Consider the following 25,746-nt stretch of genomic DNA (forward strand, 5'->3'; position numbering starts at 1 on the left):
GAAATATACGATTACAACTTTGTTTAGATCTATGGTTTTAAGTTTATTTTTGTTATTTTTTTAATGTATAAATTTTTCCTGTTAAATATATTGAATTTATATATATATAAGATTCTGGATCGGAAGGCTCGTGTCTTAAAATCCTGGAGATTCGCTGCGATAGCTAATGTAATAGATTGTACCATTGATTTTGAAAAGAGCAACTGTTGAGTTTCTTGCCGGCTCTTCTCAGCAGAACTGCCTTCCGAACCGGCGGTAGCTCTTTGTTCATATGTTCATTCGACGATTCAAAAGTGCTTGTAATAATTGCCTATTTGAATAAAGAATATTTTGAATTTGAATTTGAATTTGATACAGAACGGGCCCATCTTCCATTGCAATATCACTAAATGTGATGACGCATCTAGCAACTGACGCTGCCAACCTAAGAGAGGTCTAAAAAGCGAGTATAATTCTGGTTGGGACGCGTAGTGGCTACTCCTGCAACCACGTGCCTTAGCAATATCGATAGGTAATCGAGGCCTACAGAGTGGATAGGTAGGTACTTCCTAAAAAGATCAAAACTTGATTAAAAGATACTAGCGCTATAAGTCTATGACGTTTTAATAAAACTTAACAGTATTTTTTTAAAAAATTAATTGACCTTTGAAATTGATATTAAAACTTCAATGTGTCCTAGAAGTTCTAACGGATTCAATTTGTAGCATGTCGCTCTATAATGAGGTGTTTAAATATTGAAGGGTAAACCACACGCGATGTCACGGCGTGACACGTGACATGTGGGAGAAATGTCGTCGGAAATGTCACGTCGCGTAGTAGGTACTTGGTTGTAATCGATATTTTGTAGATATCGATTTTAATAAATTGAGGTAATCTAATCTAGGTAGGTAGATACATATAATTAAGAAGATAATTTTTGTATAATATAAATGAAACTAAGGTAAGAAGTTTGTCAGAATGTAAACAAGACAGTTGTGGGTTCAATTTCAAAGGAAGCAGAGGGAACCTAGTGATAAGATTCTCCGGTCCCTACTTTCTGCCGCTCAAGGCAATGCGTATTGAGTGGCGGAAACGAAAGCCGCGCTCTGCTTTGTCATCAAGGTAAAAAACATTCTAATAGGTATTGAATATTGCATTACCTCGAGTGGGAATCGAACCCACAATCGCGCGTCTACAATTTTACGCTTTGCGAGTTTATCAGAATAGAGAAATGTCATTATGAGTTGAGTACAGGAATACAAATTTAAACTAAGCAAACCAGGAAAACATTTATTAATATAGGTAAATATTATTAATAGTTTTTTTTAAATGATTGACGGTATAAAAGGTATACTTTTATTTGACATTTAGTATTAAATTTTAATAGATTAGGTACTTCTTAAATTAAAAAGGTCGTACCTATAAGTTTATATTTATGTGTATGTTGATTGAATACTTAAAAAATGAGGGAAAAAATAAAAAAAATATTTAAGAATTTGCTTTAAATGTTTTATTTGATACTTAGTAATGTTTGGCAAAAGGAAGAATAACATGCTTCTTTGAGGGCAGCGGTCACTACTCTCGCCTTATACATAATACTTTTTGGTTCTTATATGTAATTTAATTTATGTAACAAAATCACACTAATTTTATACTACTTATATTGAATTTCAATAAGATATGATAGAATATACAAGGAAATTATAATTTTGTTTAGCACCAAAATAGCTAGATATAGGAATTATAATAAATATTTTACAAGTGCGGTCAATTTAGGAATCTTTTTAAAAGTTTTTGATGACTATTTACTTAGTATTTTTTTTTTCATAAATTTTTTAATAGTAATTTTGAACGTGACAAAAAAAATATATGTGTAATAAAATAATTTACAATTATATAAAGAATCGATCGATTCTAATAAAAATGTTATCAAAAACTTTTAAAAGAGTTTTTTTATAATAACAACGAATCTTTCTTAACTATACATTCCTCACAAAAAATACTAAATTCTAATTAAATTGTCAGGCATTTATTTTGTACATTATATAATAATTATTATATACATTTTTATTGCACGTTATTACTATGGAATGTTGATTGATATTAACGTATTATTAATACAGATTAAATTTAATTACAGATAATTATTAAAAACACACTTATACAATATAATCTCAGCTAATTTAAAAAAAAAAAACTACTGTCAAAAATATTTACAAAGCTCTTTAAAATTACAATAAAAAATAAACATCGAATGTCTCTCAATGATATTAATAGATACATTTATTGAGAATTATTAGGTACTGGGGCATTTACACAAGCTTAACTATTTGGTAATCTAAACATCACAAATGCACTGGAGAATCTGTACGAGTACTTATCAGTCCGTAAACACTGGCTTCGAGAAATCGGGTCACGACAAATTAGACGTTTTACCGTTTTGACGGCGGCTGATGTGGGCCTCCGTGTGAACGTTTCTTTTAGTCCTTGAGAAGAAGGCAGCGTTGCAGCCACTCACTGAGCACCGGTGCAAGAGTTGCGCATGAGCACTTTCACAATGCACCTTCAAACTCGACAAGTCTTTGAAACACTCCCTGCAACCACGACATGGGTAATAGCCATCTTTGTTAGGCCGAGGTGCTTCATCTTCTACAGAGTAGTTCAGCTTTTGTGATATGGGAGGTGAGAAAGTCTGGTTTTGGCACCCGAACGTACTTAGACCGGGTGGTAGAAACCCAAATGGTAATGGAGGAAAATTTGGTAGCATACCAAATGGTGTAAATAGAAAAGGATGTTGAGTGAACATGTCACGGCCATTGAAATATGTCTCTGGCAAAGGAAGCGGTGGGTACGGTGCGCCAAAAGGTATTTGGCCTGGATGACTTCTCGCTTTGTCGCTATCTCGAACTCGATAATATTTTTGGGAGTCAATATAGGGGATAGCGCGTTCTTCTTCACTAAACTTAGCCAATAAATCCATTTGCTCTTTAATTTTCTCTAAAATACGAGATTCGTCAAATATTCTGTGATCTTCGCTCAATATTCTTCTATGTAAAATAACATTTGAATTGTGACGATCTCTACTACGTCTCGTGCTGAATGCAGCTCTACAGCCTTCGGTATTACATTTGTACATAACTTTTAAATGTGCATTTTGATAGTGAGTTTTTAATATATACACATTTTGAAACATTTTATCACAAACTTTACATCTGAGAGGATTTTCCATGTCGATAGGAACATCTGTTGTTGTTACAAAAAAACCGTTATCAAAATGTCCATATATTTGACCTTGAACGTCATCTGTTGCATAGTCGTAGCTTGAAACTGAAGATGATGGGGATCTGTCGGAGTAATCAATGCCATCGTTGACACTTAAGTTATATGGTCCTAGCGTACTTTGTGCGTCGATTTTCTTTGAAATGTGAGGAAAATCCCCTCGTGATAAAATTTCTAATCTTTTTAAAGAGTTCTCAGATGAGAAATGGTCATTGTTTTGATGTAATACATTTATTTTGGCAGAATGAGCGCTTTCAACTGGTTCTTCTTTAACTCGTAAATCCTGAGCACTGTTATTTACATCAGATGTTTCTGATATTGGTGTAGGTTCTTGTTTTATTTTGAGATTCTCAACTTTGTCGTATGGTGGGGAATATTTAACATTATCAGTATCACTTTCTTCACATTTAACACGTTTGAGATTTAAAGCTATATCTTCGTCGTTGTTGTGACAATCTTGTTGGTTGTCGTGATCATTGCTATCTCCGATATATTTATTTTTAAGTCTGGTTGGATTAAGATTTTTACGTTTTCTTTTCATTACTTCAGGACTTGCAGTATCTTTTATGATGTCAGTATTTTCATTATTATCACTTACGCTTCTTTGGTCATATTCTATTTCTGAATCTTCAGCAGATCCCATAGACTTATTAAGATTAGAATAATAATCGCTGGTATCAATATGATCATTGTCGTCATCATCTTCATCGCCAGCCACAACGACAATCCCATCATCTTCATCAGATTCTCCATGGCCTTCATGATCTTTATTTTCAACGGAACTAGATTCCCTTCGAAAATGCTGAGAACTATTTAAAGTTGGAGAAAAGTTCACATTATTTTTATATTCTAAAGGCATATTAGCTGTATAGGATCTCATATTTTGAGAAGGATTTAGTAGCGGATACGATCCGAAAGGATGCATCGAACTTATTACAGGTGGTATACTCAGACCAGCTCCAGGAGGCGGAATAAGTACCGGATGAGCTTGAGCACTCCTACCATCGTGTGGTGATATCTTTCTACGTAAGTGAGGAGAGTGTAACTTTGGATTTGGATTAGCGCTATGTCTGTTTCTTGATCTTCGAGAACTAAACATCATACTGCAGCCTTCAACTGTACATTTATGCATTTCACGAAGATGAACAGCTGAAAAGTGTATTTTCAATGCACCTTTATCACAGAATGTTTTAAGACACACGTTGCACTGCACACGTTTTTTCCCCGTAGCAGGGTTAATGAAATGCGTGCCTAAGTTTAAGGGCATTTGTGATGCTCCCCATTGTCTTTTTGGAGGACTTATACATTTTCCTAACATCATATCGCGAGACTTTTGAGCAGCTTCTACATATGTATCCTTACTTAAATTAAGAACATTTTCTTCTTCTGTTCTAGAGCTTTCATGTCTTGGTTTACTACTCATGTTCATTCTACTTTCTGTCGGCTCTACCGGTTTTGTAGATATTTGTGGTAAGAGAGCTTGCAGCGACGCCAATCCCATTGGGTTTTGGCTAAGAGCAGCAACCATCGCTGCAGGATGAGAAAATGTAGATGGCATTGAAATTGGCGGAATAGGCATATTTGTAGGCAATTGAAAATTAAAAAACTGGCTTCGCATTACATCCATAGCAGCCTTTTCTGTTGATGTCATATCATAATTACGTTTTCTATTATCGTCTTTATTACTATTATTTTCACTTGCTTTTTGCTTTCTAAAATCAAATGGCTGCATGTTTTGCAGATAATTTAAGGGAGATGAATTAACGGGACTAGTATTTGATAAAGGACTAGATGAGGTAGATAAATGAATACTGTGATTGGGAGAGGCTTCAGCAGATGACGTTCTAGGTGGTGAATGTGAGGGGTCCGGCGAGAACCGATTGTAGTTTGGCGATAATTTTTCTTTTTTAAAGTTTACGTCTCTTTCAAAGGAATTATTTTTAATTTCTCTCTCTTGTATTTCTTTTAAGTAATCGTAATTACTTTTAGATTCCATGACATGTTGAAAATATTTAAAAGACTCGTCTTTGCGCACATCTTTTCCCGAATTTTCCATAAGCCTTTTGAATTCAGCCTCAAGTTTCAATTGATCTATTGCTCTTAGTTCGTCATGATTAACCATATTTTTATCTGTGATTTGTTCATAATCATGATTAGTCCTAGGAGGCGAGGGTAGACCATTTTTCTTATAAATTGGAAGTAGAGAAGTTTTATGAAGAGCTCTGGCTTCTTGTAATTTAAGTATCTGTTGCAAAGCTAAGTTGTGCTCTGGCCCACATCCACTCCATCTTTCCGGACTGCCTGATTGCGTTTCCTGTAACAACAGAAAAGAAAAAAATATTAATAATTGATAGTAGAACATAAAAAGCTAAACCTAAAAATAATCCAATAAGAAACCACGGAGTATTCAATTAATTCAAACAATATATTTATAAATAACCTGAAGCTTTATTCTATTAACTTAATATGAATGTATCCGAATAAGTTAGTCTAGAGTGATTATAAAGACAGGTTGTTCTAATGTATCTTCAAACTAAATATCAGGTCGACAGCAACCACACCTTGTGTTTTCAAAGGCTAATATCGAATTAATTCCAAGAACGGAGAGCAATTGGGTAAAATTGTGTAAAATGACGGTGTGGAGTCGACTTGAGAATAGAAAAGTGGTTTCTGTCGCGTGTTGGGAACGATTTAATCCGAAAACTAAATTACTATTCATTTGGTAAGTATTCGGGGTCGGCGAGCGTTGTCAAACTTGAGTTTTTGATAATTCAGCCACTCCTTAAACCAAAGTTTGACTGACATTGTGGGTGTAATTCAATTCTATATTATAACTTTAAGTTGTGAAAGTTCATATTTTATCAATATAAAATATTTCTTATTTTTTTTGGCGATTCAAAAAAATCAGCTTCACGCTCTATCCCGCACACAGCAGGATAGGCAGAGGGAACCTAATCTTAAGGTTCCTTCCCCACTTTCTGCAGAATTCTAGAGGCATTGCGTGTTGAGTGGCAGAACTCAACGTGCTTTGTTTTTTGGCAATTCGATTATTAAAATATAATTTAATTTATAGTTAAATAAATATAATACTAATACTTTACTTTATATCGAATTATATAACGAATCAACCCTATATGTAAAAAAGGGAATTGAAAGCGACAACACTTGAATTCGTTTGTCACTCGATTATACCGTGTAAATGTTGTAAGCGGTGGGGCTGCCATATCATTATACGTTTCTGGGGAAAATTAAATCGTCGTTTGGTTTCGTCGGTAATTTTATATAATACCACAAATAAAAAACATTTTAAAATCTTTTTCTAATGCCACACAAAATGGATAAATATAGGATAATAAAGTGTCGTTTAACTTAACTATAGGTTTCGTGTTCGAATGAAATTGTAAGCTTTTTTTATTTCTATTTGGAGAAACGTAAAAGCTGTTTTGAATTGTTTTTTTAGAAGTTCAACTGTTCGTCTAATATAGAAATAAGCGGGGTTGATAGTTGACGATTAAGAATAATGTTTTTCGTTTGGGAACGTCATTATTATATGGAAATTATGTATTTTATTTCAAGATGTCTAAAGATTTTGTGATTATAGTTAAATGTCACAATTATACATTTAGATAGATTATACTGACATTAAATATTTTAAATAACATATGGTGATTTTCTAATGACCAATTTAAAAGGACCAAATTAAAATAAAATTAAATTAAATCAGCTTCACGCTGTATCCCGCACACAGCAGGGTAGGCAGAAGGAACCTGGCGTTAAGACACTCCGTTCCCCACTTTCTGCCGAATTCTGGCATTGCGTGTTGAGTAAAGGATAAGTTAAAGGACCAAGATGGTTTAAATGATGACATGATGATTACAAATAGGAAAGAAATATATATGTAAGTAAAAAGCACCTAAGTTCCCATATCCAGATCCAGATCCACAGCAAAAACAAAATTGGAAGTTGCACCTAGCCGGGGTGAGTGACCGGCGAAATAAACACCTACCTATTTATAACTCTTACCGCGTCCAGTTAAATATCATTTTGAAACGAGATCGTAATATTAAATTTGCATTGCTGACCCACGCCTACCATCAGAGTTGGACAAGCATATTTCATGGCATTTTTTCATAATATTTCCCATACTAATATTAAACTGTACTACGTAAGTTTTAAGGTTCCTTTTGGTGCCCATTTGGTTTTTTATGGTCATTCCGCGGTGATCGTTTTTGGCCCGCTGTCGTGACATGCCCATATTGTTCAGTGCGTGATCGTAAATAAGTAAACAGGTTCCTTATTTTGAAGAGCAAAATGTTTTGTCATTTTATAATGACAGCGTAATGGCCTGCAGGTTTAATTTGTTGATGGGGAAAGAAATATGAATTGGTCTTCTTTGTAACAGCGTATGTTATAATATTAATATATTAATTTTCATAGAACGATTTGAATATAATATTTTATTTATTTAAGTTAGGTATTATTTTGATTTTTATTTTTCAATATTATCGCATATAGACAGAGGGAACCTAGTGTTAAGGTAATTCATTTCCAGACTTTTCACTGAGTTTCGAGTTCTTACTTTTTTTTTTTTAATAATTGAATAAAAGACTATGATATATTAAACGTATTATGTATAATATAAGTGACTCTACTATCTAATATGTTTGTGTAACGTAATTATTAGGGGTAAGGAACAAGACATATAGTGTGACGGCTGCATTGCATAATTCCTTAACCAATCATTAAAGGAACGAGGCCAGTCGTGGCGCAGGGGCTCAAAGGGTGACTATAAACGCGACTGGTTGTGGGTTCGATTCTCACTCAAGGATATTATATTTAATATTTTTATTTTTACCACTCAACTCGCAATGCTTTCAGATTTCAGCGAATATCTTATTATCAACTACCTATCCTTTGTAAATTTTTAATATAATTAATATTCCATTTAAAATATGTATTTTATATATCAACTAAGTACATGTTATACATATATACTAAATATTTAAATTAAAACTTTAGTATAAAAAAAACACTAAACATTCCACGCCACCATTCGACCAAAACTCGATGTCTTTACTATAATCACATGACATCAAGATAGATTATAAACATAAGAGCAACCTCTATCATTACAGAGACACCGTAATCTGTCTGTTCGTCCCATCATTTTTGATACAATTTAGATTCCATACAAAATTACCTCAACGATCGTTTAAGAAAATGAACCTAATAATACGAGGTGGACAAGGCTTATCTTAATCTGGGCTTACGGCGCCTCATGGCGTTTATGAGTATTAATAATTATAATTGGATTTAGGGCAAAGGTCAAATATCGATTCAGGTTCGTGACAAGTTGCCTCAAATTGTGTGATCTATTCGATTTGTATATAAAATCGATTATTTTACTCGTATCATCGAAATAATAAATAAAATTAAATATATATATATATATATATAGTAGGGTAGGCAAAGGGAACCTCTTACGTCACGTAAAGTTCCCCATTTTCCGCCGCGCTTTGCCTAGACACCAGAGCGAAGAAATGAAAATATTAAATATATCATTTCTTCGAGTGGGATTCAAACCCACGACCTGTCACGTTTACTATTACACTATGATAATGAAATAATAATTTAAATTATATATAATAAAATAAATCAGTGTTTTCATATTGCAGATAGTTACGTAAATGATTAATGAATAAGAAGACATAAAGAAATATAAATTAGAAACGCCACAGCCAGTTTCACAAGAGCAAGAGCAAGTACAAACCTTATTATAACCATCTTCCCACCATCGTTTTACGAATTGAGTTAGTTTACTCAAATTATCCTCTATATCGTCACTCATTTTTAACTATCACTTAACTCACTAAAACACTTAACTGAAATTAAATAACTTAGTGTTTTTGCACAACGTTAAAACTAATTTTTTAATTATTTTTCTAGATGTCCATCCAGATCAAAAGCTAAAGCGACTGTGACACGGATGTGACACTGGGATTAGAAGACACTAACCCCCACCCCTACGCTTGACCCTTGACTGTACCTGATGGACAATAGGGGACAGGTAGGCGACCTGGAGTCTAGAGATAAGGGTAGTGAATGCTAAAATGTTTTTATTACGTATTTTTTTTAAATAAGTAGGTAATTGCTATGATGAGTTCTTGGAAATGTTATGTAAGATATTTTAGTTTTAAATTTTAAAATAGGTACCTAACTAGAAGTTGCTGCTTATGTAAATTTTAACATTTGTATATATCTACATATTAATTATTATATTTATTATTTTACTTAATCGCGTCAAGTTTTAACTGTAAAACTTACTTATACCTATGAAAATTAAGTAAAAAATAAATGTTCCTATTAAAATTGTTATGTCGAAGATTATTAAACTAATATAAGTAGGAGTACATTTTTTGACATGACAAAATGGAATAGACTTAAAATTAAGTAATTATAAAATTAAAAATAAAGGAGAATTTGAAGAATATCCTGACTCGTGCTAAGTTGAAGATTCTATTTCTTTCAATATTTAATTAACTGCATCATATTTTTCAACATTACATTATTTAAAAAACACCTAAACTTAAGTTACTTTTCCAAAAAATACACAAAACTTAGAAAAAACACATACACACACAACGAACTCTTTATTTGTCAAACGAGTTTTAGTTATTATTTTTACGAGCAAAGCTAGCTGATTCACAAACCTATTATTGCGAATCTTTGTCAGTTTAACTAAAATAATAGAATAATGGGGCCGCTTAGTAAAAATCCGTTGTTTTCCCCGGGGTTTATGGCACCTAGCCCTGGCCAGTTGAAAGGGAGCCGCCTTTGAAGTCACCGTATGTGAGATAACGTTGTATATAACAAAAAAACACTGATAAGGAATAATAGGCTGAATACAGAATAACCTTTGCCTTTCGCAAAAGTTATTGGTACGCAAATTGTATTCAATAGTATTTATTGTTTTTAGGGAAATACTAGAAATAAGTATTGGGAAGAATAGTGTTTTTTTTGGTTAACAACTACAGATGTGTTTTAGTTAGAATAGTTTGTTGCGAATATTCTGGGGAAGTATATGAAAAGTAAGAAAATAATGCTTGTTTATGTATGTTGTTATATGAAGTCTTATATTCTTTTCTATGAAATTAAGCATTTTTTTGTATTATAGAATTTTTTTTTCATAATTTCACTATTATTACCTCCTCAACAGAAAATTTTAATTTTATGAAACATGAAGTAGGTCTCATCGTCTACGGACCGTCTTAATTTCTATCTATATACAAAAATCAAAATCTTTATGGTATTCCTTGGTCACAGGTGAACTAGAACTGGCATGGCATTCGTAATTAATAGATACATTTTTTATCACATTATATAAATACAAATGTATTGTTAAATATCAAAATATTCGCACTTCATCTATTTTGTCCATCCATCCACATACAACAGTGTAGGCAGAGGGAACCTAATGTCACTCCGTTCTCCACTTACCACCGAATTCTAAAGGCATCGCATGTTGAGTGGCGGAACTTAACACCGCAACACCAGAGTAATACCGATTACCGATATAATAATTATTATAATATTATATATAAATTTTCAACAATAAAAAACAAATTAGTTACAAGTATAAACAATAACTATTTTAAAATAGCTTTACAAGATAAGTCCAAGCCGAAAGCTCTGTCCACATCACTTAGGCTGTCACGCTACATCAGATACAGCGTCCCGCCCGCGGCTTTACACCTCACACCTTATAATTTCACAACCAATTATTATTTCGACCCGCCATTATAATTTTGTATGATCGAATGTGACTCATATAAGAGTAATTCAAATAAATAAATGATTAAAATACCAAGAAGGATGTTTTAAGACTTAGCTTCATCTTTCTTAAGATTTTTTAAAATGTGCCCACACTTAGATAAGAAAATAGCTTTTTTTCTACAATTTCAATTTCTAAAACGTCAAAGGGGTAAGTAATGTTTTAGACAATTAAATATTTATTCAATCCAATTGAAAGACGCATATATTGTTGAAAGCTATTTTTCGTCCATTGTAGTTATTATTTAACACAAAAATATACCTACTAAACTAAACTAACTACGAATGCAATAATATTTCTTCAATAATTTTAGCAAAACTGTTCAAAAATAACATAACCTATTTATTATAATTATATAATCATTTTATATTTAAATACATTTTAAATTTATAGATGTATTTAGAAAATAGGCCTCGTGTTTAAACTTTCAACGCACCGTATCTTGTTTGACATTTGAAAAATCATATTTCAGGTCTACAATATCAAAGCTGTTTATCTAATTTATTATTATTACATGTACAATTGGGACAAGTCTGACTTTAAAGCTATTTTAGATTCTCAAACAACCTAATTTAATATTTATTAAACCTAAATCTGTATATATAGAAAATAAAAAGTATGTTATTCAAAAAAAACTATTACATTCACATAGAATTACCATAAGACTTAGAAAAGTATTCAATTTCGTCAGTTAGTGCCAGTCTAAAGCAGAAACTGATATAAAAATAAAAATACGTATAATTCACTTTTACTATATGAATTTACATGATATTTAAATTTGCTTAATTAAATACTGAATTTAGATATTTTGAACAAAATTAATGTAAAATCGAAAACTACATATATCCCAATGACGCGTGATAATAAAGAAAACTGTATTAAATCGCATATTGTTCACGCTGTTTCCCTATAGCGGGTTAAAGGAAAAAAGTGTTAAGGCATTCCGTTTACTTTTCTCTGCATTATCGAGACGCCAGGCTTAGTCATCAAAGGAGAGTAAGAAAATTAAAATACTTCACTCCCCCTATTGGAAATCGAACCAACAACTATCATGGATAGCTGCCATGGATCGTCCACGACGGCCTCGAGTTGTATTTATAATTTATTGTTATTAATGTTACGTCGAACTTACGAAACCCACAGATTATAGGTATAGCATGTGATAGAATCAGTAGGCGTTTTTAGTGTCACTAGAGCTATAAATATACGAATTATGGCCATTATACCTATTTGATAGTATTGATTCATTGCTAATACTTGATAGGAACCTAAGGTACCCGTTGTTAAGGTGAATTGGTAAGTTACTATATGTTATTCTTTCAAATATTATAAGAAGCAAGTATATATTATTTTAGTAGGTAAGTTTACATAAATATGTTTGTTTAGTTTAGGGAATTGTTTTAAAAGTAAATTAGATTTACAAAAGTCGGTGGTTTTTAATTTTTTGAATAATAACGAATTATATTTTTAAAATATTTTCGCCATATAATACAGACAGAACTATGAAAATCTATATTTATTATATATATTTAAATTTTAATGTATTCTTAAAATTTAAATATAAATAATAACTCCTAAATATACAACTTTTGACCAAAGCTTTTAGGCTAAGTTGCTATAATCCGAAGGAAGATGGCGCTAGTTGTCCCTGACGCTCTAATATAATTCGTTTATTTATCAAATTAAATTAAAAATTGTCGATAATTTTAATATAAAAAATGTATGTTATTTACTCGTATATATCAATTTAAAATAAAGACATTCGTTTCCAATAGTAAAAAAAAATAAATAAAATTGAACGGTTGAGTTCAATTTACCCGTCCTTTTACGGGAAAAAGCGTGAAGCTATTTTTTTTTAAGAAAAAACAAACAAACTGGCAGACCACGGGAAACATAATTTGCGTAATGGAGCGCCGCGTATACCTACCTTGCGTTACGCTGATCACCGGTGATTTATTTCAATGAGAAATCCCTTAACGTTGAACTTCACGGGAAAATTTATTTTTTATTTTAAAAATAAAATATAATATAATATAATAGACATACAATTATAAACAAATAAACTTATCTACGATTTTCTTATTTATTTTATTTAGACATATTTAAACTTAGTGGCGTATAATTTTAATTAAATGTAGGTACTTTTAATCATTTAAAGTTAAAACTTTATGCTTAAGAATTAATCATTGTTAGTCTTTTCAACACTTAAAAATGGAAATCAAAATATTCTTCATTATATAGAAATGTCAGTAACGTCAATCCTACAGGAAGCTACCACCAGCTCGGAAGGCAGTTCTTTTGTCAACCCATCAAACCCATCAAAAGTTGTACTTTTCAAAATATAATTTGCAAATAACCATCATTAGCTACTCGAGTGAATATCAACAACATTTAATTGCATGCAATTGCAACATTTAATTACGAGTATATTAGTCTTAAATTGTATTTGTATTTATATTAGTCATAGTAAGCTGTGCCTAATAATATTTTTAAAAGCAAGGTAACAAATGATTTATTCATTTATTCCAATTCAAGTATTTACATGAAAAATGTCAGTAGCGTAAGTCCTACAAGATTATCAAAAAACTCTGGTTGTCCACTTCTTTGACTGTAATGTGCCATAAAAATATTTTTATTTATATCCTGAAATTATAATTATCAAATGCAAAAATAATGATTAATTGCAAAGATTTCTTGATTGTATTATAGTTAAAAGAATTAAGCTTCTAAAATATTTTCCACTATAATATATTTCACTTCATACTATCATTCTCCATTCTTCTCGATTCTTACCTCTAAATAAAATATAACATATATAAATATATATAAATACAATACAATACACGTTGGATGGTACTCCTCTATACATAACCAATAACTATTAAACCTTCAAGACAAAAACCTCCTAAACTATAAAATTGATGCAATTTACAGATTCATTCAGTAGATAAGATGTAATACGAAACATTTAGTTATAAGTCAAGTTAATACTATAATATTATTATTTTTAGGCTATTTTTTTCACTACATTAAAATTTTAATTAATAATAAGAATTCTTATTCGTTTTAATAATAACAAGGTATATATTAATTATTAATAACTATTTGTTCTTATCGTAATTATTATTTGTTGCACTACGATTTAATTTTTTTTACAAATATTATTTAATACCAAATTTGATGTTTATTTGTATGTATATAATTGATAAAATAATAGAAATAATGTGGGAATTTTTTATTTTAAATTGGAGGTGTTATACGGAAATTTTGACTCTAGTATTAATATAATTCATTAGAATGCCGCGTCGCTTAGTAAATGTGTTACATAAAAATAATTGCCATATTCGATAGTTAGAAGATAAATTATACAGTTATAACTGTAAAATACATTTTTTTTACGCGTAAACGAAGAGGTATAAAACTTTGCGAAAATTTAAGAATTCCGATTGAAAGGTCAAAAATATATTTGAAAATCACAATCCACTTTTCTATTACACTCGTAAATCATGAAAATATACTGCCTTCTAATATATAGTTATATTAGTTACTGGTTCGGTAACTTCAAACTAAAATTTATAACAAAAGGAGAAGCCTAATTGTTTAGAACAATACAGCAATAAAAACGCAACGCCGAAACCGTCGCTCGTTAAATAATATCAATTATATACAATTTACAAACAAAGGATTATATAGGTAGTGATAATTCGGAAGATCTAGTGTATTGTCTCATTTCTCTCATTGAAAAACTGTCACTACGCCATTGTAAATTATAAAAAAATAAAAATAAAAAACACAAAATACTAACCTGAATCATGAATGCGTCTTTAGTTTCACGACCACAATTTACACATCACAGTACATCTCACATACAATCCTTGTACGAACATAAATATCTATATATATATATATGAACACTTTCCACACGTCCGTCCGGCAGTCTGTCACGCCGGCCACTGGCCTGAGCGGGATGAAAGATGCGAGGCCAAACCGAAGGATGCCAAAGGAGCCAGGCAGATGCGACAGGACGAAGAAAAGAGAAAGAGACGACTACACTGCGTGACATTTAAAAACTGTGTCTCTACCAGCTTGGACGCATTTCCCCATATAGAACAGATATAGAGTCGAATATCCCCTAACTTGATGTGAACTTACGACCTTTAGTAACGTAGAGTAGGTGTCCTCTAATGTGTCGCGTAATTTAGAGCAGTGTCTTTAAAATGATAGTGATAGAGTTGATTTTGGCGTGAGTGTCGTTGTGGGAGTGCGAGAGGGATGTGGGGAGTGTCGCGGGAGAGCGGTGCGGGTTTTACGTGCTAATGCGAATGTTTTAGATTTAGATAATGTTGGATTTGTGCCCGACTGTGAGGGTTTTGATATGCGTATGGGATGGGATGGGATGGACACACGTTTTAGTGTTATGCAAATGATGTAGACTTACCGCTAATGTCTAATGGTTGACTGTTTCAGCAAATTCTGTTTCAGTATTTCTAGTTCAGTTGAAATTGTTGATTTTGTTAGTGATATACCTAGAACGTATAGAGATTGAGGGCGTCTAGCGAAGGAGTACGAGCGTGTGACTGTAAATATGATGGTTGTGGATTCGATTTCCACTTGTTGCATGAAATATTTAATTTGCATTTTCTCGCTTTGGTAACGTTGCGGAAGCTTTAAAATGCACCTAGAACTTATTTTATGTTTTTGTTAAACCTAACATACTTGTCAGTTGATATGAGTTTACATACATACCTACAAATATTATGTAAATATGTAATTTTATATTATTTTGTTATGTAATTCTTATAAGTTCACATTTATTATAATAATATATTAATACATATACCTATACATATTATGATTAAGATTAATTGTTCACATAAAAAGTAATTATAGATTAATGGATTATGTTAGAGTTAAATATACATACTTTATTTTTAACGTATAGTAAATCTATGTAAGTATGTAAATATTTTTTAATCTGTATAGGACCAGGAAAATGATTAAAATGGCTAGATCTCTTTTAATAGAATCAGCCTCTTCAATTCAATTTCTGGCCGTCGTGGCCCAAGGGCACAAGGGTGTGTAACGCGACGGTTGCGGGTTCGAAATATTTATTTACGTTTATATTTCCAATGCTTCGCTCTGGTGTCGAGGCAAAGCGCGAGATTGAGTTCTGCCACTCAACACGCAATGCCTCCAGAATTCGGCAGAAAATGGGGAACGGAGTGTATTAACACTAGTTTCGCTCTGCCTACCCTGCTGTGTGCGGGATACAGCGTGAAGCTGATTTATTATTTTTATTTAATTCAATTTCAAATAGGAGTATGCGTCTATAGTTGACATAAAAAATAAATAACGTAGAAGAAAATTAAAGTATGATGGGAAGCTTATTTTGTTTAATATAGTAAACATTCTTTTCAGTTTCATCTATATTTAACGATCCGCTTGACTTTGGCATTCGTCCATTTTTACGAGTATTTCTTTGATATGTATGTATTTTTTATAAAGTAACCTTACAAGAATTTCATACTGAAATATTCATAATACGTAGGTATAAACAAACTAATTTATTCTTATTTGAAACTGGCTTACAACGATATAGAAGACTATATAAATCTTAGCAAGATACCTGTAGTACGCGTCTAAGCTGTACCGTGTACAGCACAGACTGTACCGTAGAGAGAGAGCGTAGTGTTAAAACATTCCGTTCTCCATTTTCTGCTGGTTTCTGGAGATATTGCGTGGATATGAGTAGTGGATATTTTTCTAAGATATTGCTTAATGAACATTAGCTATTTGTAGTTCCGTCCTCCACCTCTCGCCGTTTCGGACATGACATGTTGGGTGGCGGTCCCCAACGCCGCTGAAGCGAAGTGAGGTATGTAGAGATCATAGCGTTTGGTGCTTTTCTCTCACTTCTCCGCTAGGGATAAAGCGTGAAGCTGTGTTGTTCTTGTTGTTGTTGTTGTTGTTGAGCGTAATAGTTTATTGGATTTATTTCCTCTTACAGTTTTAAATTAAATTATTTTTTTTTTTTTAATATAAGATGACATGACTTGCTTGTTTACTATCTACGCTTAAACTATATTGTCGATTTCATTTAGAAAACAGTTAGAACTGGTTATAACTGACTAACTAACTGAATGTGGTTAAAAAAGAGAAACTTTTTTTAACCATTTTTAATTATTTCATTTTTTGTAGGTATACCTACAAGGCGCAGTGATAGAGCGTCTAAATATAAAATAAAATCGCGATGGTTGTTAGTTAGATTCTCACTCGGAGAATGAATTAATTAAAAAAAGACATATGCCAGTCCTGGCGCAACAGCACAAGTGCGCGACTGTAAGCACTAGAGGTTATGGTTTCGATTCCCACTCGAGCACATCAAATAAATTATCATTATCTCTGGTATCGGAGCAGAGCGCGGCGTTGAATTACGGCACTCAACACGTAATGCCTCCATAATTCGATTTAATGGCAACGGAGTGTCTTAACACTAGGCTTCCAGAATTCCTTTGCCTACCTTAAAAAAAAGATAAACTTTATATCAATTTTCACATCCTTTGAACACTGAACCATCATTTGTAGCAAATGCCGGCCTTGTTCTTAGGCTCCACTGTCCATAACAGACCACTGTAATACCAATTATTATAAAAACAGAACAAGATATGAAACAGAAATCTGGAAAAAAAAAACAGCAAAACCAATCCCCAAATTGTCAAGAGATCTACCTCTCTTGTCATTTTGTCATTTAAAATCGGCGAAGCTTAAGATGGAAACGTAATTTGTAGAGCAAAAAAAATGACTTTTACACAGAGAGATATGGCTCTCTCCGTCACAAAGTGGTAGCGCCACTGCAAAATCATTTTACAAAAACTTGGTGACATTTCTATTGTCCCCTTATTCTTTGTTAGGGTAACTTTCATACAAATCCCTTTAAGCTTTTGTTGTTTTGTGACCACCTACGTCGACAGAAGCGTAATTTTAAATAGTCGGCGTCGTTAGTTATTGTTATTCTACAGTAGCAGTTGAGGACCAGCGGCACAGGTGTGACCGTGAACGCGACGGTCGTAGGTTCGACCTCACTCGAAGGAATGGATATATATATTAATATTTTCATCTCTTTGCTCTTGTGCCTAGGTAAAAAGCTTGGCAATGTATTTCGCCATTCGAAAATTCAGGGGAAAGTGGAGAACGAAGAGTCTTAACGTTCTGTCCCTATCCTGCTACGATTACAGTCGTCGTCAAACCAAATTTTTAAACTGTCAACCAAATATTTATCCCTTTCTCTAAATAAACTAAAAAAATAAGATGTGGATCTTAATAATAACTAAAAGGAAATCGTTTTTACAAAAATACAGTAGACAAACACGCATTTACACGGTAATTTGAAGAAACATCAGTCAAATGGAAACAATAGTGACTAATCACTGTAATAAATAACGTGCCTTAAGCGTTACGGGTCAAGCCAACGTTGCTATTAAAAGGATATTAGTGGGAATTACTTATCTATCTTTATATCATCTCTAATCTAAAATTTCTTCTTTTTCTTTAAGATTTCTGTTACATATCTTGTTCTGTTTTTATAATAATTGGTATTAGAGTAGTCTGTTATGGCGCAGTGGAGCCTAAGAACAAGGCCGGCATTTGCTACAGTTGATGGTTCAGTGTTCAAAGGATGTGAATATTGATATGAAGTTTATCTTTCTTTTCTAGAAACCTAGTGTTAAGATACTCCGTTTACTCCGTTAAGTCCGGAACTCAACGCCGCCCTTTGCTCCGATACCAGAGTGAGAAAATTATAATAAGTATATTTGATGTCCTCAAGCGGAAATCGAAACCATGACCTCTAGTTACAGTCGGCCACTTGTGATCTTGCGCCACGACTGGCATATATCTCTTTTTCCGAGTAAGAATCTAATCAACAACCATCGCGATAACGAAGAGATCAAGGCTATCATCTCTAATCTAAAAGAAGATTCTGCTCCTGGCATTGATGGCATTCACACAATGGTAATTAAAAGGGTTAGCGTTAGTATAATCCCTGCTCTTACCCATATATTTAATACATGCTTTTCAAGCGGTGTTTTCCCTGATATTTTTAAAAGAGCTCTGATTCATCCCATCTATAAATCAGGTGATAGAAACAGTGTCAATAACTATAGACCGATATCGATTCTTTCAGTCTTCTCAAAGATCTTAGAAAAAATATTAAATAAAAGATTAACACATTATCTACAACGCCATAATATCCTTGCTAACAATCAATTTGGTTTCATTAAAAACAAATCCACAGAAGATGCTACTTTGTTGCTTACGGAAACCATAGCTAAGCACCTGGACAATAAATCAAAAGTTATCGGACTTTTCCTTGATTTATCTAAGGCATTCGACACTGTTTCTATACCCATCTTGCTTAACAAAATGGAAACTTTTGGTATACGTGGCATGGTTCTAGATATCTTTCGCTCGTATTTAACTAACCGCTCTCAGTATGTTAAAATTGATCAATTTGTAAGTGACAAAGCAGGTATTTCATTTGGAGTTCCGCAGGGAAGTGTTTTGGGTCCCACTCTATTCCTATTATACGTAAATAGCCTATGCAATATGTCACTGCCCAACTGTAAAATCATTGCTTATGCAGACGACACTGTGTTAATAATACATGGGAGAGAATGGATTGAGGCCAAAAATTACGCCGAGAATGCTATCAGGTTGGTGACACAATGGTATGATGACAACCTTTTGACTATCAACATTGATAAAACTAAATTTGTAGCTTTCTCTCACCGACTCAGCTCCCAACCGACATCTGACTTTGTTATCAAAGCGCATACTTGCTCTCATCAAAACAACTGCAGTTGTCTTAATCTTTCTCGCGCCTTCAATATTAAATATTTGGGAGTTACTATAGATTGCTGTTTAAGCTGGTCACTTCATATTCACAATTTATCCAACCGCATACGTAAAATAATTCCGGTATTTAAAAAATTAAGAAACTCGTGTGATTCTGACATCCTACTCACAGTATATTATGCTCTCATTCAAAGTCTTCTAAGCTATTGCATCGTTGTTTGGGGGGGCGCCAGCAAAAACACAATACTTTCCTTAGAACGCGCACAAAGAGCCATACTGAAAGTTATGCTACGGAAACCTAGGCGTTACAGTACCGATCTACTCTACCGTGACACCTCTGTTCTATCAGTCAGGAAGCTCTTTATAATGTTGGTAATACTCCGCAAGCATAAAAGTATTGTTTTCAGGCCTAATTGCAACCGTAATAAGTCCAGGGTCTGTGAAACTTTGTATTCCAGAACGAGGTCTGCTCGCACACACTTTTACATTATCAGCGACCACATTTATAATAAAATTAATAAACATAAATATATATATCCACTACCTTTTATTAAATGCAAAAAAATAATTAGAACTTGGATTCACAAACTGTCCTACATTGAAACTGAGAATTTTCTTCTCAACTAAATAAATACACACTTACATATCTAAAAGTAAACATACACACACACATACATAAACATACTCACACACGAATACGAATCACATACTCTCTCATACGAATAATCACACATACATATACTCACACATACACATACTCACACATCCACATACTCACACATACTCGACGTGATAATTACGCTTTGTTCATTGATTAATAATTTTATAAGTCTAGTTAGTTTTTTCTTTTTTTGTTTTGACGATTTTGAAAGATTATATAGTGTTTCTTGTTTTCCACTTTATGTTTATACACTTTATATTTATAATATTTAACTGATAATTAATGCTTCAAATGTCTAAAACGTCATTAAAAATTGTAAAGGGGCAAAGACGCTGGTGGCTGTGACACAGTTTATACTAGTACGGCCACCAACGCACTCCTCTTCACTCAAGAGGCAATTTGTAACATTTAAGTTGATATGAATAAATATATTATTATTATTATTATTATTATTATTATAACAAATTTTGAAAGCTAAAAAATTGTGAGTACTTAAGTTGTACATAAACACTGATGAACCACGAGTGCCTCGTAAAGGTTGTTATAAGAAGAAGAAAGAAGTATAAATCATCCATCAGCCTTTTAAGGTCCACTGCTGGACATAGGCCTCCCCCAATGCTCGCCACTCCGTCCGGTCCTGCGCCCAGAAGTATAAATAATTTAAGTAATTATAATTGGATTAATAGCAGTATTACTACCATCAATAGGGGGTGACTTAAGGAAGAAATTGAAATAGAACAAAAATCTAAAACGAATATTTCTTTATTCAATATTTTTTTCTTTCAAACTTTCAATTATAAACTTTATGAATATTGAAAAAAAAATTAAAAACCAAAAAAGAACCTTCTTATCTTGACATCTGTGCTTAAAACTAAAACCCAGCAAATTGGGCCGCTATCATCCCATCGCTAAACACCATAGCAGACCTGACACGCAATAAAATGTATAACGATTCTCTCCAGCCCTACCCATTGTATTAAACGAAAAATAGAGAAAAAATAGAGAGAAAAAAAAACTTACATCGTCACCTGTCGTGTCATTTGGTACCAATAAATGCGCCGCCAAAGAAAAACATGGAATTGGAAAAAAAAATTGAGTCGCCATATATTGACCGAAGTTGCCTTATTCCGGCACTTGCTGCGACATAACTAACTCTATTGCTATTAAAATAAGATGATTTTTTGATTGAAAAACGTGTTTATTGTTTTATAGCGTCCTAGAGACAGTTTTTTGGTAGAGTCGTTTTGACTGATGAGAATTTATTATGTGATACATTACTAGAGCGAAATAAAACGTTGGTCTGACTTCATTAGCTATGTTTTTGTTGCGTCGGTTTCGCATTGTGAATGTAATAATAGGTTTTAGGATATTCGTCCTTTGATGATGCCTTCTGGATTTATTTGGGGGGCTGAGGGTTTGGAGAAATGTCAAATTTTAATAAATGCTTGTAATTAAGTTTTGCTAATGATGTATTGTTGTGGCATAGGTTTAAAATTGATTTTTAGTGGATTTTATTAATCGTCTTTGTTTCCTTTATTAATTGAAAATTATGTAACAAATATGTAATAAAAAATATATTTGTGTTTGTTTGTTGTTTTCTAGTTGTTGTCATATTTTGTAGGTTGACTGTTAAATATTGATAAGATTACTTCGTTCTATTTTTACAGTCTGGATTAAACATAGATTTTACGTGTTAGTGGTCAACCGTTGCGTACCTTATTAAAAAATATGCGTAGTTTTTTATTGATAACCGTTCCACCAAACGGGGCTCGAATCATCACGTTCGCGGGACATTCAACTGTGGCTCATTTAGTTATGTAAAAACACCTTCCCGCATCTTTATGCGGCAGGATAGGCAGAGGCAACCTAGAAGACACTGCAATTCCACTCTCCGCCGAATTTTCAAGACATTTAATTTATAAACGGTTCACCAAACTGGACTCAAATCCACTACCATCATGCAGGCAGGCACTGTGAAAACACTTTCACGCCAAATCCCACATAAAGCCATATAGGCAAAGGCAACCTAATGTGAAGAACTGAAGACACTCCATTCTCCACTCTCCACTTTCGAGTCATTATTAAAGCTAAAACCAAATCAATTTTAATTACAATCAGCTACCATATTTTTGTTTTGCAACATTTAATAGCACCGACATCAACAACACAGCTATCAGTTTCCATTCATAGTTCTATCTCAGAGACACTTAGAGCTTTTAAAGCAATCAATTAATAGTTATTAAGAAAAGTGTTATTTAATTGATACGTCACGTCAGGCCAATTCAATTGTATTTTTTATCTAAATATCAATTTACCTCTTATCAATAGTGTCAGACACTAATTTAAGACACTTAGTTGATCTGGAATATAGATAAGAATTATTATAATGTATTTGTTATGTATAGTATAGATATACGCGTTGGTTGTAGATTCGATTCCCAATCAAGACAATAAATTTGTGCTTGCTCTGGTAGACGGCGTGCGGGGTTGAATTCCGCTGATTAATACGTAATGTCTTCAATTTGGGTGGGGATGAGGGAATAAAGTATTTTAATGTTTACCCAATATTAGTGGTAGACATCTTTGTGGCACAGTCGAGATGGTCGCAGGTTCTAATTGCAAATAGGAAAAAAGTCTTCTCGATTGAGAGTTAAGGTCAGTTGTGATTTGGTACATCTTAGGTATGGTAAACTTTGTCGGTTCGTCGTCGGTCTTTTTATATTAAAAACATTTTTGTTCTGATATAATATCAAAAATTAATTAAAATAAATTTATTAAAATACATTTACAGTGCGGCGTTGAGGTCCGCACGTCAACACGCAATGCCAAGAATACGGCGGAAAGTGGAGAACAGAGTGTCTTAACTCTCTCTGCCCACCCTGCTGTTTGCAGAATACACGTGAAGCATACAATAATTTAAAAATACTTAATGTAAATAAAAAACAATATACTTACATATAAACAAACACAAAGAAACCAATTCATTATAAAATATTAAATGATCCCAGTAAATCAACACAGTGTCCATACTGTCGCAGCAAGCCTTCATTATTTGGGGGGCATTACTCAGTGCTACCCACTGCGAGCTGGTATTGGGGTTAGCGGTTCCGAGATTAAAAATGTCTTTTGACAGCCAAGTAATTCGTCATTGCTTTAAGGTTTTAAGTGCGTTTTTGCTTGTATCCTTATGCTATAAGGAGACAGATATTATTTTAAGGTGTTTTTTTTTTATTAAAAAAATTTGTTTCCTTTTTTTTAAGTTCACGCTGTAATTCACGATCCCGTAAAGATAATAGAACCTAGTGTTAACACTTTTCCTTTCCCACAAACGGCCCATTCTGTGTTGAATAGCGGTACTTAACGCAGCGCTTTGTCTTTTTATTAGAAACATGAAAATAATTTCTTACCCTGAGTGGGAATCGAAGCCACAAACGTCGTGTTTACAGTCAGATAATAATATAGGTAATCACAATCACAAAAAAAATACACGCGACGATTGTGGGTTCAATTTCCACTCCAAGAAATAAATTATTCAATATTTTCAATGTCTCAAAAGTGGGTACACCCACTAGTGTTTTAACACTAGTTACACTTTATCTACCCTACTATCTGCGGGATAGCGGGAATAGAAAAAAAATAACATCCCGCTACAACCGAAGCCATGTTAGAAAATGACGTCATATGTTAGTATATTATCGGGACATATTGGTGTCGTGACAAAAGGTTATAAATACGGTGTCAGTGTTCATGGATAAGCGAGCTTAGCTGTCGTCGGCGGGACTTAACTACGTACTTGCGTTACAAACTATATTATTATCCTTATATTCATTTATTTATGGGTTTTGATGGGAAAATACCATTATTTTTAGGTTAACCTATCTTCTGCATTGAATATGAATCTCTCTGGTGTCGCATGGGGTTGTGGGTGGTGATCACTTGGCATCAGGTGTTTTAGGAATCGTTGACATTATATTTTCCATAAAAAAAAAATTAAATAAAAATAGGCATAGAGGCAATATTAATATAGGTATTATTTTGAAATATTTTACTCAAATAATTATAAATAAGCATAATTTTGACGGATGGATTGTTTAAATATACCTACCCACAATACAAGAGATTGTAAGTTGAAAATTTCCCCATATTCGAAATTTTTGTATAGAATAAAATATATACTTTATGTTGTTTTTTGTTCATTTTTTATGTAAAATAATAAAAAATACATAGGATATTTGACGTGACCATGGTTCAGTGGGATAACATCTGTTGACATGATTTTTGTGGGTTCGATACCTGCCGCTAAAGAAATTTTATACAATGTCTCCAGAATTCTGCAGAGGGACTGCAACTGAGGAATGTAAGTGCAGTGTCCTAACATTAGATTCCCAGGTTCCCTTTGCCTACCCCACTAAGTGCACAAACAAAAAAAATATTTAAAAAAAAAAACAAAAAGCATCAATTTAAACTAGTATAAGATCGGCGGTCCACAAAAGGCAGGGCGATGTTTCGGCGCAGTTGTCACCACGCCGTGTACCACCCCGGGTGGTAATGATCTGATCGCTTTCAAATGGCGCCGGCTTCGTATGAACAATATTATATAAACGAATATTATATTATTATTTTTAATATGTTGGAACGTTTAAATTATTTTGTAATAAATTAATGGTTTTTTTTTCAGCTTCACGCTCTATCCCGTATGTAGCAGGGTAGGTAGAGAGAGAATAGTGTTAAGACATTCCGCTCACTTTTTCTGTAGGCATTGCGTGTGGAGCAGCAGAACTAAACGCCGCGCTTTGCCTCGACTCCAGAACGAAGAAATGAAAATATTAAATATTTAATTTCATAGAGGAATCGGAATCGAACTCACAACTTGTCGCGAGTCACACGGTCGTGCCTCTGCGCCGTATGAGGCGCTGATTATGGACTGTCTTATTTCCGTCAGATGAGTATGTTTTTATATTTTTTAATATATTTCTTGTATTAATTTATATTTAAAAATGATAAAAATATTTCTCTTCATTAATAAAAATATATATTGTATTATATAATAATTCTCAATATTAAAAGCTTGCATATGCAACTTCCTGTTACAAACACATGCATATAGCATAAATATAACATTCAACTTAGAGCACTCGTAAAG

General features: G+C 33.0%; 1 protein-coding gene across 1 annotated transcript; it reads right to left on the bottom strand.

Annotated features, from left to right (window-relative positions):
- Positions 1-1,466: 1,466 nt before the first annotated feature.
- Positions 1,467-15,034, bottom strand: LOC146539596 (zinc finger protein basonuclin-2-like). The gene is made up of 2 exons (XM_085185150.1): positions 14,895-15,034; positions 1,467-5,572 (listed from the first exon to the last, which is right to left on the bottom strand). Exons 1-2 carry the CDS (start codon positions 14,901-14,903, stop codon positions 2,393-2,395), a joined length of 3,189 nt encoding a protein of 1,062 aa, XP_085041276.1. The 5' UTR covers positions 14,904-15,034; the 3' UTR covers positions 1,467-2,392.
- Between the last annotated feature and the right edge of the window lie 10,712 nt (positions 15,035-25,746).

The sequence above is a fragment of the Heliconius melpomene genome, chromosome 4 (assembly GCF_056956725.1).
Source record: "Heliconius melpomene rosina isolate 202511_hmr_F chromosome 4, ASM5695672v1, whole genome shotgun sequence".
Classification (NCBI taxonomy): domain Eukaryota; kingdom Metazoa; phylum Arthropoda; class Insecta; order Lepidoptera; family Nymphalidae; genus Heliconius; species Heliconius melpomene.